Source organism: Haemaphysalis longicornis, unplaced genomic scaffold, assembly GCF_048455015.1.
Source record: "Haemaphysalis longicornis isolate Haplotype H1 unplaced genomic scaffold, Haemaphysalis longicornis Haplotype H1 scaffold_1, whole genome shotgun sequence".
NCBI classification, from domain to species: domain Eukaryota; kingdom Metazoa; phylum Arthropoda; class Arachnida; order Ixodida; family Ixodidae; genus Haemaphysalis; species Haemaphysalis longicornis.
The window spans coordinates 414,100,431-414,118,071 of record NW_027526203.1 but is presented as its reverse complement, the minus strand read 5'-3'; the positions used below and the strand labels follow the sequence as shown (position 1 = coordinate 414,118,071).

The following is a 17,641-nucleotide window of genomic DNA, read 5'->3' as shown; positions in this document are numbered from 1 at the left end:
ACGTTTACAACTTCACTATCAGCTAACTAATTGCGACAAGTGCATGAAACTCGGCGTAATGATAGATTCGTATCAGGAATCGATTTTTTTTCAAGATACCTACATCGGATTGAGAGCTAAGATTTGTTACTAACATTTAACACTAACTCTCGAGCGAGCGCGTGTTATTCTTTCTCGCCGTGACCCGATAGGCGCACGCAATTTTGGTCGGAACCTAGCGCAAGACAACTTCGCTATAAAAAAAAAACGAAAAGAAAAAAACGACCTGTTGTCTTTTTTAGGTGCAGAGCACCTTAGGACCGCACAATGTCTTTCCGCGTCCGTGCGCATAGCATTTACAATCGCAAAAAATCACACAGGCATCGGCAGGATTCGAGCCTGTGTCTGGTGGACCAGACAGAGTTAGGGTCAGTCGTCTTATCCATTGGGCTACGACCGTGAGTTACTACCCTAGACCCAAACGGCTTACTCGCTCGCCTGTAACGGTGCGGAGTACCTTAGGACCTCCCAAAGTACGTCCGCGTCCGTCCGTGCGCACACCACCATGAAGCGAAAATCAAGCGAAATTCGGTTTGGGCTGAGAGTTGCAGTTTCATTTAGGGAATAATCAAGGTGCAACTCACGGCCCAAATCGAATGACGCTCGGGGTGCAAATCGGATGTCACTCGGGGCGCAACTTGGATGTCATTTCGAGTCCCCGTACTCCGCACCCTCGCCATCATCCACGGAGTGGAGATGCTGCCATTTCTTTTTTGTACTGTCCTTGCGTGATTTTAGCAAGTCTGAAATGTACCAACCAGCCGAAATTCCCGCTTTATTGACGTGTCTTTTTCGTTTCCCAGCCAGGACTTCTTGGGTATTCTCTACCCGCTAATATTCATATCGAATAACAAACCGGATTAGTTGTCTGTTTTTCACGCCCTCCCGTCCCGCCTATATATACGCTACAGCGGTCCGGCCGAAGTAAGCCTGTTTTTCTTAGTTTAAACTAGTCTAGCCTTGCAGTGAAATATTTTTTTTTCACAATGCGTGCGCGCGGTTAACCCTATTTGCAGACTGCTAACGCGCTTTGCAGAGCCACAACTTTTCTGGCATTTCTCTACACTAGTTTGGAGGTCCCATTCCGTTCTGAGATAGGTACAAGCCTGGCACCTCCGGGGTGTCGGAGGACGTTAATTAAACATGGCAATAGGATACGCGCCACCCCTAAGATACTAAACCAATCTTATTTGCGAAAACAATGCGTAGAATTGACCCAGGAGAACATTTTTACAAATAAAAAGGAACCACCTGGCTTGGCAAAAAAACTTAAAAATGCTGGGGTTCGTACCCAGGCCATTGGCGTCAAAACTACCCACTCTATCTACGTTACAGAGAGTGAACCGGAGACACGTTTGCTCAAGATAATCGTGCCTCCGCGCCCCGCCGCAGCCGATCGTGGAGGCCATGGAAATAATGCGGGAGTATTGAGACTCAACCAGTAGATAACGAGAGTCGTATACAGGGTGCCGGGCCGTATACAGAACTTTCGACATTCCATTCTGAGGTTGTACCTACCTCAGAATGGAATGCTGCAGTTTGGAGCGGCCCTGAGCAGCTGCCAGCAAAAATGCATGGCTAGGGTTCTCCCAGTATTTTGTGACTAATACTCATTGAGCGCCATTTTACAGTTTTAATTTGTACATAGGTAATTAGTAATTCTTAGTATTTATGGAATTAAGTCTTTCGCGCGAAACTTTATCTTTTCAGATCTTTTAAAAGTATCTTAACATCTTAATTAACAGGGCGCTTAGGTTAACAGTCATTGTTATCACCCGTTAGAGGCCAACTGCAGTACTGGGATCTCTTCCAATTTTAACTTCTCTCCCACTTCTGCCGGTTCCTTTATTTGTCCTCCTTTTTTATCTCATCGCTCGCGTGCTCCGCCTGCCTTTATTTACCACAGCTCCTCTTGTTAAATAATCACAATAAGCTATTTTTAAACGAAGTCTCTTTTTTCATAAGTGGCTCTTGTTTGAGGCTTTCTGAGAAGGATGCTTTTAAACGAAATCTAAGCATACTTGCTACTAGTTCCGCCCAGAGCCTAGCACTATAGGGAAACCATGCAGGATAAAATAATACCCCAACTCATACCCAGGAATTATTCTAATCAAGGTACCCAGACGCCTTTACCTAGCCAAAATAAATAAGTTTGATAAAACCTAGCCTCTCCGCTTCGGGAACCATCAGAATTAAAGCATTCTGCCTTTTTTCATTACACAACATGCACAATACTCGCGCTTCATTTGTACCTTCGGTTAGAGCCTTCATGTTGCGTGTAGCTTTCAGTACTGGCGAAGTCTACGCTTAAAACCGCCGTTGGTCTGCTTCACCACAATGTACCGAAGCTTCGCAGAGTTCGCAGCTGAGGTACAGAGTTCGCTGAGGTCGCTGCACTTGTCATTCATTTATCAAGAAGACAACTGCAGGGCGCTGATCATGCCCGTAATCGTCGTTCTTCCACTTCTAAGTACATACCGTTCTGGACGACACCCATGCAGGACGGATTCTCCAAACTGGAACGTGCGCGCTCCTGTTGAACTTTACTGATTGTCCCCCCTCCCCTTCGCCTATCCGTTTCGCCTATTCTTCCTGCGCAGAGCAACTAACTTGCCGTCGTCTAGTCAACCTCCCTTGTCTTTCATGTGTAACACGTGAAGTCTGTCTGTCTGTCTGTCTGTCTGTCTGTCTGTCTGTCTGTCTGTCTGTCTGTCTGTCTGTCTGTCTGTCTGTCTGTCTGTCTGTCTGTCTGTCTGTCTGTCTGTCACCAACGTTACTAGAATCCCGAACCTTGATTGAACTTCGAAATACGCGTCCTCAAAGCCTGCCTTAAAATACATGAGAAATTTCGCTCATTTTACGCACTCGACCCCAAAAATGCGAGACAAAGGCTGTAACGCCAATGTATTTTAGAGCCAAATTTAGGGTCACATAGATGTGATCCCAAGGCACATTCCAAATTTCTTTACCCTGGGCTGATTTATTATCAGCTGTGTCCAACTTCGTAGTGTTTACATGGACCTAAAATTCCGCTACTAAAAAGTTTATTAACGCAATATAGCGAATCATTGTTAATAATACGCATTATTTTTATCATCGTTGCATTTTCTGGTGGTCGCTTAGACACTTAATCACAAAAAGTGGGATGCATATCGCTTTCGACCTCAGTTTATAAAAATTTCTTTCAACTAAAATAAACCACCATGCACACACACACACACACACACACACACACACACACACACACACATATATATATATATATATATATATATATATTTATATATATATATATATATATATATATATATATATATATATATATATATATATATATATATATATATATATATATATATATATATATATATACTTGCGCAGGGTGAGAAATTTACATTTTCTAACTAACCAAACGTTTTCTTCTTTTGTTTTTGAGAAACTGTATCGGTGGTAAAGCAGGTTCTCACATTCGGATATTTTTTAGCATTTTGAGGTCACTTTCTACTTCAGCTCAGCAGTCCATTTAGCTGAGTGTTTTTTTCTTCTTTTCGTTCCTTTACGATGAGTGGGGATCGTTGCTCATATTGTTGGTTCTGCATGCAACAATCCAAGAGGCAGATATTACTTCAAAGTAGCAATTGATACGCCTCTTTCTGGTAAACTACGCATTAAAAAGCAGCAAACTAGTTTTAAAGCCCGACAATATCCCCCTGGGATTTCTAAATCTGCTTGGGTCTTCCCTTCTCAAAAGAGGCGAAACGATCGATCAGCAGTTGTAGTTTTTATAAAGTATATTATTTCTGAGCAAGTGACTAGTTCGCAAATGTCTTCGTTTTTGTTTTCTCAGACGCATGGTTCTAGCCTACTCAGCCTAACCTTGAGTGTCCCACTGGGGATCAAGCACAAAGTACCTCCAAAGGGCAATGGTGCCTTAAAGGACACCCGAATGTGTGCGTACTGCTCATGCGGAAAAGCTGAGCTCGTGCATGGTGCTTGTGCACCAACCGGCGTTTGCGCTCGCTATGTGACTCAAGGTCAAGTAGTCGCATGCATATTCGGTCCATGCCTCGCACGACAGTCCCGTGGGTGTTCTGCTGTGTACATGTGCCGACTGAGTTGTATGCACGCTGCAGTCACTATCCTGGGTTGGCGCGTTCCCACACTCCGCGGTTGGTATTTCTCGTCGCATCGGCCGGGATATGCCATTGAAGCGTTAATATTTTGCGCACGAGAAGGGCCGCTATTTCGGGCTGCGCTTATTTTTGCTTTCCATGGTGATATCGATAGGTCAGCGCTCCAGACCTACGTGTCGAGCGGCGCCGCGGAAGGAGACACGGCAGCGTCGTGAAACAATGATGCGAATGCGGTGCAGGCGGCCTCGATTTACGACGGCAGCTCCGGAAGCTGCGCGAACATAAGAGATTGCCCGCATCAGACTCGTAAAGTTGACGCGAAACGGCCGAGCCGACACACCAGGCAGCCCCGCGTTCGGAGTGATCGGCGAACGGTTGAATTCGGCGGCGACGTGTAGTGAAAAAGCGAAAACAAAGTGAGAGGAGGAACAAAGGCCGCGTTGACCGCGAGCGCCGAGAGCGCTACATGTGTCCGCTTGAGCAGCGCGCCCCGAGCCATTGTTCTGGCCGCTCACGCCCGTAACAAAAGAGAAACTCCGCAAGATGGTCGTGTGTCAATTGCTTCTTCTACACTACGGAGCATTCGGTCACGCGAACGTGAGCCGGCAGCGCGAGAAGTGCTAAACTGGGGATCGACGAACCTTCCACTCCTTGTCTTTTTTCTTCTCCGATGGACGTGGGGAATACGCGTATGAAGTCGAGCCGGGACCTCCCATGTTTTATTCGTGCGACGAAAAAAAAAATGGCAGAAAATAGCGATCGGGGAAGTTGCACGACTACGTAGAACACGAGGGCCTCTTGATATCTACGGGCCATTTACAAGAGATGCGGACCCAATATCTGTGGTGACATCATGGCTGGCGAGCATCACTCTTCGATCTGGCTCAGAATATCAATACGCGTGGCATTATTTCCGGCATTGTTTCGGCAGCGTACAGACGCACGCAACACACACGCACACGCTTACACACACATGTTGTATACTTGAATATGGGCTAATGAGCGTGGATTATTATTTGTGTCATGCCTATCCCATGCCCATCAGTTCGTGCGCCTACATTTTGTTTCGCGGCCATTCGGTGTGTGCGTACAACGTAAGCCCTTCCTTCGCTTCCCCCTCTCCTTTCTGTGCAAAGGAGCCGTGTTGCTGGCGAAGGCGTGTGTCCACGGCGGAGCCATGGCAAAGCCATCCTTGCTGGCAGTGGCCGCCCTTCTGGTCCAGGTGAGCCCCTTTCCGCTTGTCAACACACAGAGGGCCGAGGGGGTGCGTCTATAGGAATTCGCCACGTGGGTCTCTAACTTGTGAAGGCGCCGCAGTGAAAGTTCTGGGATATCACACGGCACAGAGCGTCCTTCTTGCCAGACCGACTGCCTCTGTTTTGTTGCATGTCATTTTCACGGTCCATGCGTCTTATTTTTTCCACGCTTTGGTCATTTTGACTTCAGCCACTATAGGGAGCCTAAGGCGCGGCGCATGTAGGCTCCCTAAGCCACTACTGACACCAGCGCCACCGCATTTTTGTGGCGTTTCTCGGAGAAGTAAGCCTGTGCGCGAAGACATGACGGATGAAACAAACGGATTTACTTATGGCTCGTCTTAATTGCTTTTGCACTTTCCGACTAAGGTCTTCGTGTAGCAGAACCATATAATGTTATGGAGGCATTAAGCATTTTGACGGCATGTGCTTCTGAAGGGGACTGGAACGCACATCAAAAGCTTCTATGGTACCATGCCTCTGGCACGACGGTGGTGGGGAGCTCGCGTTTACATGTGTAGCATCAAGCGGCGTCAAGGCGGCTGTGAAGGGCGATGCAAGCTGCTAGAACCGGGAGCAATTATACGACCGTGGCCTTCCAAAAAACTGTGTTTTAGCATAAACATGTATGAGGTTGGGTGCCTTATCTCTGGCCCAAGACAACAAATAGCCCCACTTAAACCAGAGTAGCACCAATTAAAGTAGTTAAAGCAATTAAAGTAGGCGGAACCAGTGTAGCAACATCGCACACAAGACAGTCAAGTTCTCATTGGGGTTTAACGCGCCGAAGATTGGCCCGGGACATAAGGCGCGCCTTAGTAGAAGGCGAAATAATAACTTAATATTCATGGGTCTCCTAAAGGGGCCGTGAAATCTAGTACAACAGCGTTCTTTTTTCAGCCCTGTCAGGAACACGGCCACTGCGGCAGGGAATCGAACCTGCGAACCCGCCGCGGTAGCTCAGTGGCTAAGGCGTTGCGCTACTGAGCACGAGGTAGCGGGTTCGATTCCCGGCCGCGGCGGCCGCTTTTCTGATGGAGGCGGAAAGCAAAAACGCCCGTGTGTACGAGATTTCGGCGCGCGTTAAAGATCCCCAGGTGGTCAAAATTAATCCGGAGCCCTCCGCTACGGCGCGCCTCATCGTCTGCGTTGCGTCGGCGCGTTAAACCCTACAATCAATCAATCAATCGAACCTGCGACATCATGTGTAGCAGTGCAGTTCTTTAGCAGCTGCATTACTACGGCGGGTACAGAAAAGAATCACTCAAGCAGCGGGACAGAGGCTTGCTGATACTTACGGGCGTGGTGCTTGTGATGTGGTGCAAAGGGAACTCTAGCACACGTAAAACACACTTATCGCGTTTCGACCTTGCTGGCAGCCAAGCAAATGAAAGTGCGGTATGATTTGAGCATCAGTTGGTTAAGGGTTAATAAAGTTTCCCGTGACTATGAATTAATGGCAAAAAAGTCGCGGTATTTACCATTTCACATAATGTGGAGGTCCTGGGGGAGAATAAAAGTCGGAAACATGTTGGTTGCAAACGACCAGACAGATACGTGAGCAGAGACATGCTGGTAAAGCTGGCTTTACCTTAAGGTAGGTTTTGCTGTAAGGTTTCTTTGCCACAATTTATATTCTATCCCGTAGACGCTATCAGGAACAGTTTCTGCCGTAAAAACTGTCCCTGGAAAAAAAAAAAAAAGGAAATTGAGCGTAAACGTGCCTCAATTGGAGATATTAGGTTTACGGAACACGCACAGGGCTCAGGGACAATGTGTACATGCCATATAAACTTGAACTCTTCTGTCCATGTCAAATTGTGTCGGATAATGGGCTTTAGCAAGTTCTACACTCTATTGTGCGTGCATTTGAGTTTCAGCTGTCCTAAGACCGAAACTTTGTCAGCAGAACGGCAAACTTCCAAGTCATATTATGATTTCAAGAGGAAGACACATAGGTACATACAAAGGGGGGGGGGGGGGGTGGAGGGATAAACAGAGCTGAGAAAGAGGGTTACTGCTTGTTAAGGTAGCCTTATATTCAAGATGTAGTGGGATTGGAACAGATGGGATAAAAGACAGGGATAATGGGGAAATACATGCTATTCCGAGCAGCAGATAGGAAGTTGAATGCACTGGCAGCGAAAACAACAAAAAATCAGTTCGCCACTCCGCTGCCGTGCTCGTTTAGGTGGAAATTAAATAAAGTGTGGGTGTGGGTGTGTGTGTGTGGGGGGGGGGGGGGGGGTCTTGAGTGTTTGGAGTCAAGCAAGATGCTTCAAACGTGGGCTGTAAGGTGGTTAGGAGTACAAAAAGGTGGCACAGCCATGGAGGAGAGCATTGAGGCGAGGTGGCCGCACTCAGGGAGACATGTTGCTGAGCCGAACAGCATGCGTTGTTTGACTCACGAGGGAGGCTGTGTCACAGGTGACTGCAGAGGCTGCGGGTGCGGGCAAGGCTGGCGGCAGCCCCCGGCGCGGCCGTCAGGGTGCGACCAACCCGGATCCGGCGCTGCTTCCGACCGCAGCCCAGGGCGTGGCGCAGGTGTCCAAGGTGGCTGTGCGCTGCACCAAGTCCGCCATGGAGGTGCACGTCGAGTTCGACGGCCCCTTTGGCGGCGTCATCTACTCCAAGGGCCACTTCGAGCACCCCGAGTGCCGCCACGTGAAGGCCGACGCCGCGCCCGGCCCCGTGTTCGAGTTCGTCATCCAGGCGGACCGCTGCGGCTCGAGTAAGGTAGAACGCAAGAACAAGGATGGCGAGTCCTACATCGAAAACACCATCGTGGTTCAAAACGAGCCCAGGATACAGGTGCGTCCGCGAGCGTTATAAAACGCTTCGCGTATAAACCCCTGAATTAGAAGCCATCTGGCAATAAAAACTGAGCAATCTCCACTAACGTGAAAACTGGGGAGGGGCGATCGTCTCTCTTGCCACATGGCGCGCTCTGATACACGCGACATACCAATTACGAAGGTGGAGGAGAAGTGAAATTCGAAACGGAGAACCTCTTTAAGGTTAAAGCGAGTACAGAGCGAAATAGAAGCAAGAAAGAAGCGCGAACGAAAAACGAGTGTCTCGGTGTTTTAGTACCGTGACATAAGGTGAATTTTTTCAAATACCGCTATGGAAATACTTTACAGGACATAAAAATGAAACCTATAGGTCGGATTAAATTCCTACACGAAACCGGACTATGCATGCACTCTTACAGGCCTCCCTCCACAACAATTTTTCTGCTGTTTTCACTACACTTGATTTCATCACCGTCCTGTCTTCCTTACATTCGTACCACCTTTCCTTCCTCTTTCTATACGTCTAATTTTCTATGCCGCATAGCAAAATCACTAAACAAAAAAATAACAACTGAGAAAGGGTTTGGACCACGGTATATCGTGCAAAAGCAGCATGCATTCCTTCTTAAGAAAGCGCTGCATACATTACCCCATTGCGGGTAGTTTCTCTTTGGATATACACAACACGTTGCTAGGCTTCAGAATACGCGCGCAGAATTCAAAGTACGGGCACAGATCTATTATAAGGCGTTATACAATACAACATGGTGGTATGTAAATGCTGTGGGGTGTACGTGGTAGACTAAAAGCAGGAATATCAGGTGTGCGCCGATGTATAGGAGCTGAGGCCTAACGTCACGCTTTGGGGTCTTATGACGCCAACCGGTACATATACATTTTGTCAGTGCAGAGCAATAAACAGGACAAGAAGGAAGAAAACACACACAGGACGAGTGGACCGGTACCGTGAATCGGTACTTGTGGTTGGAACTTTACTCAACAGACACCGATTGACGACTTCAGACTTGAAAGCGTGACGTTATGCCTAAAGTACAATGTTTAGACCTAACGTTAAGTAAGCTTAACTTGCAGCCTAACAACACCGCAAGCAACATCATACTAATGGTGCGTCAAGCTGCGGGTACCGGTTTAAACCTCAAAGCGTTACGTTAAGCCTGACATTGGGCTGTACATCGCATACCCGCGTCGCCTCCTTCCCTTAGTTGCGTACCAGCATTTGCGCAATCCAGTTATATACTTCGAAAATTCGGCGGGATTCACGAAATAGGCCTCATAAGTGTGGCGTCAGGAAACGGGCTTCACGAATTTCCGCCTAAACCAGCAGAGATAGGTCGATAGAGCTTTGGCACTAATCAAGTGTCCGATGTTTTCGTTACCAGCTGAGCTCCCTTAGCAGTTCGCACGCAAATGTTGAGTGTTACTTTGCCACGTTTTCTCTTGGGAATTTTCTATTTCCTGTAGGGGAGACTGTGTATGAAGGGGCAACTACGGGAAGCAGGTCTTGACAGTTTCTGAGTTATGGTCAGACTTTCGTGTTCAGATGGTCAGATATGGTCAGACTTTCGGTACAGCCCCCCAAAATTTTCTAATCGCCGCATCTCCCCCACTTTCACTTTTTTTTCGTATTTACACGCCGAATCGATATATTAGTAAGTAAGAACGACAAAAATGAGATAGATGAAAAATGACAGACCATGTTTGAGACAGGTTTTCTTTTTCTTTAGTTTTCTTTTACCGGTGGCACATAGCACCCCCCCCCCCCCTCCCCCCTTTCTCCGAAAAATATTTCTGACTGCGTCACTCTCGTGGGGTCCCCGATCACCTTTGCAAGCCTGAAAGGGGTCTTCGGCACGTTCATGACTGAGAACCACTGCTCTAAATATTCAAGAAAAAATCCTAGTTTTGTAATTTGCGATGGGTTATGCTCAGCTCTAACATGCGAACTGCGGCCGAGAAATGCTTTCCCCGCAAACTGTAAGCTGTTTATCAGGGTTGAAAACAGGTTCCATTGGCGAAAAAAAATTACACGGAAGTTGCGCACTCATGGCAAGTACGCCTTCGCTTGATTGCGTCCTTTAGGGAGAACGATGGGAAGAGCGAGAAGAGCTAGAGCTCAGGCCCGGAATCCTTTCTTGGTGGTCCTTCCTTGTTCATGTTGGAAAAACTCGCACATAGAACGAACCTCGCGCTATTTGAAGCAATTGCTAGCTTTTCGCTCGACAGAAGTCACCGACCAGTGCAAACTACGTCGCGCAGTTTTATTCTTACGGACTTTTCCTGCAGGTTTATGCTTACGTTTAGTCCCTTCGTTGCGAACATTCGTCGTTGTCAGCTGCTAACAGTGTGCCATGAATTCACTGCATATCATATATATATATATTTTTTTTTCTGAGGCTCAAACATAGAACCCCAATGGACGAGGTTTCTATATCAGTGCTACATGTCTCGACAGCATTAATAATTTCGATAATAATTTTTTCTCACCCGCCGCGGTGGCTCAGTGGATTAGGCGTTGCGCTGCTGAGCACGAGGTCGCCGGTTCGATTCCCGGCCGCGGCGGCCGCTTTTCTGATGGAGGCGAAAAGCAATAACGCCCGTGTGTACGAGATTTCGGCGCACGATAAAGATCCCCAGGTGGTCAAAATTAATCCGGAGCCCTCCACTACGGCGCGCCTCATCGCCTGCGTTGCGTCGGCGCGTAAAACCCCACAATCAATCAATAATTTTTTCTCAGAATGAAGGAAGGAAGAAACGCTGCAAGGAATGCAAGAAGGTTAAACGGACCCTGCAACACTTTCGATAGACGCTCTCACTCTCCCCTTCGCGTCTGGAAGCACTGCGAAAGCTACAGTTATCGCCAGCACGGAGCGGTACTGCGTGACTTGTTAGTCGCAGCAGGTACGCCTTCAGTTTGTGCTTTGCTTTGTTGGCTTTCGTTTTAAAGTGGCTGCAGAATGCGTTCAATGTTGCAACTGAAGTAAAGCCGGGCAATAGCCGCCATGCCGCTGTAATGACGTAATTCCAGCGGTCGATTGATGAATGATGGTACGGGTTTAACGCGCCGATGCAACGCAGGCGATGAGCCGCGCCGTAGTGGAGGGCTCCGGATTCATTTTGACCACCTGTGGATCTTTAACTTGCGCCGAAATTCCGTACACACGGGTGTTTTTGCTTTTCGCCTCCATCAGAAAAGCGGAGGCCGCGGCCTGGAATCGAACCCGCGTTCTCGTGCTCAGCAGCGCAACGCCTTAACCACTGAGCCACCGCGGCGGGTTCTAGCGGTCGGGGAAAAAGAGACAGGGACGGGGAAAGAGAGAAAAATCTTTTGAACAAGTTTATAAGTTATCTGATGGGCATAGAGCAGTAATTTTTGTCTGAGGTATCTTTGCGACCCCCTAATCTAAGTACTGGATGTGTTGGTTGGATACAATCTGCAAGCATTTAAGATTTTAAAAAAAGTTGAAAGTTTTGCAGGGTCCCTTTAACCAAGCGTGCTTTGGTTACCCTACACATGGGGAAGAGTAAGGGGGATTGTAAGGGAAAGGTGTACCGCGAATCAAAGCACTCGCGCGCAGCCGATCTGACCACGCCGGGTATTCCTCCCGCAGGAGTGGTCAGACTCGGCTCGGCGGCTGCGCTGCTCGTGGGACAGCAACATCGACCGCACGGTGAGCTCGTCCATCAGCGTGAACCAGCTGGACGTGCAGCAGGCACGCTACGCGGGCTCGTCCGCCGCCGACTCGTACATGGACGTGCAGCTGGGGCGCGGGCCCTTCTCGCCGCCCGTCACGGGCCTGGTGCGCATCGGCGACACGCTCACGCTGGTCGTGTACACGTTGGGCAGTGACCTCGACGTGCTCGTCAAGGACTGCCTGGCGCACGACGGCGACCCGCGGCGCGCCGTGCAGCTGACGGACGCGCGCGGCTGTGTCGCCAAGCCCAAGCTGCTCGGACCCTGGCAGAAGACCAGCAACACGGGGTCCACGGGCGCCAGCACCATCGCGTTCGCGTACCTCAAGGCCTTCAAGTTCCCGGACAAGGTCGGTGTCACCGGCTCCGCTAGCCACGCGTTGACGGTATACTGTGCCCAGCGGCGCGCCTATAGGTAGCGGCAGCGACCAGCTAACTTCGGCTGTTTCGCATTCGTCCCGTGCCACGTGCACGTCTTCACGCGGTTATTCAGCAACAGGCCATTTCATGCGGACAGGTCTCTATAACAGCTGGGCTTTTTCGCCCATGATGCTACTATTTGGGGTAAAGTGCGCCCACTGCAAGTTGCTGGGCGACAGGACCAAGCAGTGATGAGCAAGGAACACAAAGAGAGTTACCCCGGCAGATTGACTCCAGGGTGCGGAATTTTCCCCCATTGCTAGTATTCCAGTATTTTGGGCTCCCGACACGCTTGCATTTACATTTCAAGCTGAAAGTTCCACTTTAAGGACATGTCACATGCCGGCTTGTAGTGAAGCTAAAGCCATTGCACCCGTGCACACCGGCTTGCAAATGCGTGGTGAAAAAGACATTAAGCTTGGAGCCTGGAGAGTGTCTCTTACACGTGCTTTCCCGACGTATTTTAAAGACGATAGTCTTGCTTGGGCTATTTAAACGCAGAAATTTTAGTCTGTCTGTATGTCTGTTTGTCTGTCTGTCTGTCTGTCGGTCTGTGACTCAACTCAGCCATCCGGCTAAAGTGAAACAGAAGTTGCGCAACAGTCTTATAAACCCACAGCCAAATCTAAACGTCTAAGTCCGGTGTCAATGTTCATACTTGTCAGCATTGTTGAACAAGAAGACATTACACAAATATACGGCAGAAAATCAATACATAAGTGATATTTGCAGTGTTCCTTTATTTAAAAAATTACGAGTGCTTGGTTTTTGCGACAGCAAATGAAATACTACGTCAACTGCAGAAAACCGTCGCCTGCTGTTGCCCGCGCCAATACAGCTCCTAGCGGCATTTAAGGAATCAAACTGCAACAGTAACGAAAAGTTTCACTAGAGAGGTTCCGCGTTCCGCTTGGAACGCTTGTGGGGTAGGGCAACGTGGTTCTATTGGCGGTGAGATGTTTGAGTGGCGCCCCCTGGATCTGACGTCAGCTTAGGGACCCGCTCCGCTGTCGTCTGCTACATTCGCCGCGCTGCTACACCCGCGCCGCGGTAGTCCGGTTCTGACTGGCAGCAGTGCCTTTGCTAGAAATCGCCCGCTTTTATGCTTTGGTGCTTTAAAAAGCGTGTTTTCATCAGATTCTGACGGCTCTGAATAATTTCAAGCTTTGTCCCGCACAATTTTACGACACACGAGGAGAGAGAGAACGACTTTCAGAGAACATCGCTCAGACGTAACTCGCCTATCTAGCGTATTTGCGAGTTTCAGCGCTCAGAGCTCCTCGATAAGTAATCAAATGCGTAGGCTTCCCTTTACTATTTCTGAGATGCTCTTATGAAGACCCAAGAGTCTAATGCTACGCATCAAGCAGCGGGTCGCACAGCAGGAAATAAAACGGGTGTTTTCTCTTTCTTTCGTTGTTGTTAGATGAACGTTTTTTTTTCTTCTGTGCCCAACGCATTCATTTTATGCACCGTCCTAAACGTCCTAGGAGGTTTGGGGATGTTTGCGAGGCTCACAAAGTTCGTGTGAATATTCAATGCAATAAGATCTGTGCTACCGCGCAGATAACGTTGTCCACAGTACTCGAAGGCGGCTTTTGTGCACCTAATTTCTGTCCAACCATCGATATCGTAACGAACTCAATCTCAACCCGAAAAGTTCTGACATGATTACGGTGTTGAAAACTTGATATACTTGCTAACTAACTCAACAAATAGTATACATGCCAATTTTCAGTATAACACAATTCGAAACCAATGAATATGTCCCGACAGCTCTTTATTATTTTCCAACCCCTTCAGTCGCAAAGAACAAGTCCTGGCCTGCTCGGGATGACGTTCGGTGAATTGAAGAATGAATCTTACTCTCTCGTCTTGGACTGAGGAGCCTGCCCACTAACCAGCTCGATTTTACTGTTTTCTCCTCCTCCTGGTCCTCCCCCTCTTCAGTGCAGTTTTACTATAATGCCTGTCTGAATATTGGGATGATATGGTTGTGGCAAATGTACCGAAATATCCCTCCAAATATGAAAAAACATAGTCTTACTGTATGTTTGCCTTACAGGTAACTCGTTTTGCTCAATAAGCCTGCATACTGGTTAGAAGCCAGGTAGAAAACCAGCACGCGCCTATACACACAGCAGGTTATTTGGAAATCAACCTACATTATTTGTGCCCCATAGTGCATGTCGGCACACTTCCATGCCGTGACAACGTAAAGTGACTTGATACAATAGTTTCGAGTGTTAGGCAAGGTTGCCAAATCTGTTTTACCTTACATGCGATTAGCTGGAATCGTAATGCCTTCTGCCAAAGCCGACAGCCCCGAAGGCCTGGAATTTGTTTTGGTCTTCCATTTTCGCTGTTCTCGGTTGTCAGCCTGCGGCTGTTACCTTTGTTCGAAAGACTGATGGACACAGAGGCTGACTCCTAGCTCCGACTCTTCGCGCTCCGCACAGGACCAGCTTCGCAGCAATGCATAGGCGACGCCGGCAATGTTTTTTTCCGGAGCGGTATCAAAAACTATACTTAAAATCACGAGCTAGTTTACGCTATTTTAAGTCTTTTGTTACGAAAAAAAAGTTGCGCATTCGCGAGATCTGCTGCGGACAAGCACAAAATCTCAACCGCGCGCAAAGAAACAGCATAGAGAGCGAGCCCGAGTGAAGCAGACGACAAATGCGAGAATCCCTAAGCCGACGTCACGGAGGCGCGCTCCGCAGCGCCGCCCGTGGTCGCGCTCACCGCCAATAAGCAGTGGAATAGGGTGCCTCGATTCACGCAAGTCTACGTCGTACGGCAGCGCTGGCATCAAGGCGCCCGACCTGGAGCAGTGGAACGCGGTAAATTTAAATGACTTGAGCAAACCTCTAGCGTGTTTACCTTGGGAGGAGCGCGACGGGAGAGGAACAGCATGAGAGGTGAGCGGGAAAGAGAAGGGAGGCATTTACTTGACAGGGGCGCCAGTCGATTATGGTCTTTCGTCGACATTTGCAACGAAAGGAGCAGATACGCGGTCGTTTTTTCAAAGGGAAGATTGATGTGGCTTTCTCCCAGCTTTCAGTTTAGCTGCTGCTGCTGCTGTTGCTGCCATTCTTGCCGGTTGCGCCACTGGGTTTTATCTTACACCAGATAACGCTGGCCTATCCCGGGGCCGTGAGGCCGGGATAGCGGCTCGCGAGAGGTGAGGACGTCCCGGTACTGCGCTCATGGGCCGCCCGGGAGAGCGACTGGTGGCACAGCGCTGGGAAAAGCTCCAGTTCATGCGTGTATCGAGTTCTCTGTGCTTGGAGCTGGTGGCGTCTTCGCCAGGGATATTGAGACGTTGAACGTTTCTAGTTGCTCTCGCAGTTCTCGACGAACTCGCCACTACTCGCGGTTCTGGAAATTCAGCAACTATGTCGAGGACAATAACGCTATCAAATAATGCATCACGCAAGTTCATTACAACCCAGGCACGCCATGATGAAAGCTTCGCATTACGTCGATTCCCACCTATGTATGGAGACCCGCCATTTTTCCCCTTTAGTGTGTGATTTTCCAAACCCCAGCGAAATTCATTACAGCATGCAGGCAAGAGATAACTTGCAAATGTGATGTTAGCAATTCCTGTATCCACACGCATGTTTAGTGTACTGCGTTGGAACTTTAGAGTAACTTTTTTTCCGCTTGTGGATACAACAAAAAGGTAGCTTAGCCGTCGCCCGTAAATTAAAACCGCTTTTTTTGTAATTGAAACAATACAAATCGACGAGGAAAATGCAGTCGCTCTTATCACAGAAAAAAGTTGCACATTCATGGTTTAGCTGCTCCAACCACGAAGTGACGCGCGAAAGCAGCCGGAATCCCTGCTTACAAAACGTTCGCCGGTACCCCATAGTAGGTATGTTCTGTGCTGTGTATGTAGCACTTTGCTAGGCTTCAGAGTACGCATACTGGATTCACAGTGCGGGCACAGATTTCTTGTGGTCGACCTTCCTTTAGGCGAAAACTGTTTTTTTGTCGATCGTTAAAGCCAAGGGCACTGATGCAGTTTTATCTTCAAACAAAATAGACCGCAAGTTGAGACCTTCGTCGAGGCCATAAGTTGAGAAGAAATGCGCTCACGGCCCTGTGCGCCACGTGCAGGTGGAGGTGTACCTGGAGTGCAACATCGAGATGTGCCGGCGCAAGTGCGCGGAGCCCTGCCAGGCTGCCAAGAGCAAGCGCAGCCGCCGGCAGCTCCTCAACGAGTCGGCCATCGTGGAGCCTGCCCGAGTGGCGCGCGGCATCCGCGTCGTGGCCCCGGACGACCTGGACCCGCTGCAGAGGGACGGCGGCCCGGCCTGGGCGGTCCGGCCGCCCTCGACGGGCGACGTCTGCCTCTCGCTGCCGGGCTTCGTGACGGCGCTGTCAGCCGTCCTCGCCATCTTGCTCAGCTCCTGCGTCCTCTCGGCACTGCTGTACCTGCGCGTTCGCCAGCTCGCGTCCTCCGACGGCACCAAGGCCAAGGCCGTCCCGTCGGCCGAGTTTGTGCGCAAAGTGCGTCGCCTGCCTTGACACGTGGCTGCGGATGGGACACCCGTGCGGCAGCCGCATGCTGCCAGCGGTTGGAAAGTGCTACGACGGGGACTGAGCCATTCTGCTGAGTGTTCTTCCTTGGCGCTATTTTTCCGAGTTGGGCATTTCTGAGGGAGGAGCACGCGGCGGACGGCGACGGGAAGCGCGGGTGCTTTTCCGCATGCGGACGGTATAGTGTGAACACGCTGGTTCGTCTACACGACCGTCGCAATAAACCGGAAGAACCAAAGTACACCCAAGTACTCGCAGTCCTGCCGCTCTATGCCCATTCTGACGCTGTTGCCACGCGCTGCAGAGTAAAAGCGAGGGGGAGCTTAAGCGGTGCGCATGCGTCCAGTCACGTTGACGTTTTTGTCGACAACGGCACCCATAAATCACTGCGCACGCATTCCTACAATGCGAACTCTCTGATGTACTTCTGTGTTGATGGTTGGGCCATTTATACAAAAATGACGGTTTGCCATTTAAACAAAAATGCAGATGTGGAACGAGGCGTGAAAAAAGGTCAACAACAATGCGCCAAGCTTTTTCACAACAGGTAGGTAGTCAATACAGACACCGTCGATACCAGCAAGTGAGAGAGCACGCTGAGTACCTCCATATGAGCATGGGTGGAATAGTCCCTCTGTGTTGGTCGTAAGTCGGACGGCCGTAAAATCAGAGCTTATTGTCAGTGCAGCATCACATAGGGCCCGAAAATCGCATCTCGTCAGTCGCAATATCGCTT

The 17,641-nt window shown here is 49.2% G+C and overlaps 1 protein-coding gene across 1 annotated transcript in view; it reads left to right on the top strand.

Moving 5' to 3' along the window:
* LOC144172586 (uncharacterized) overlaps positions 1–17,156 on the top strand; it is a 29,899-nt gene extending 12,743 nt beyond the window's left edge. Inside the window, exons 2-5 of the mRNA XM_077701247.1 lie at positions 5,309–5,394; positions 7,856–8,239; positions 11,853–12,284; positions 16,483–17,156. Coding sequence (XP_077557373.1) covers positions 5,309–5,394; positions 7,856–8,239; positions 11,853–12,284; positions 16,483–16,893 — 1,313 coding nt within the window. The 3' untranslated portion in view covers positions 16,894–17,156. The remainder of the gene's footprint in view (positions 1–5,308; positions 5,395–7,855; positions 8,240–11,852; positions 12,285–16,482) is intronic.
* The last annotated feature ends 485 nt before the right edge of the window (positions 17,157–17,641 follow it).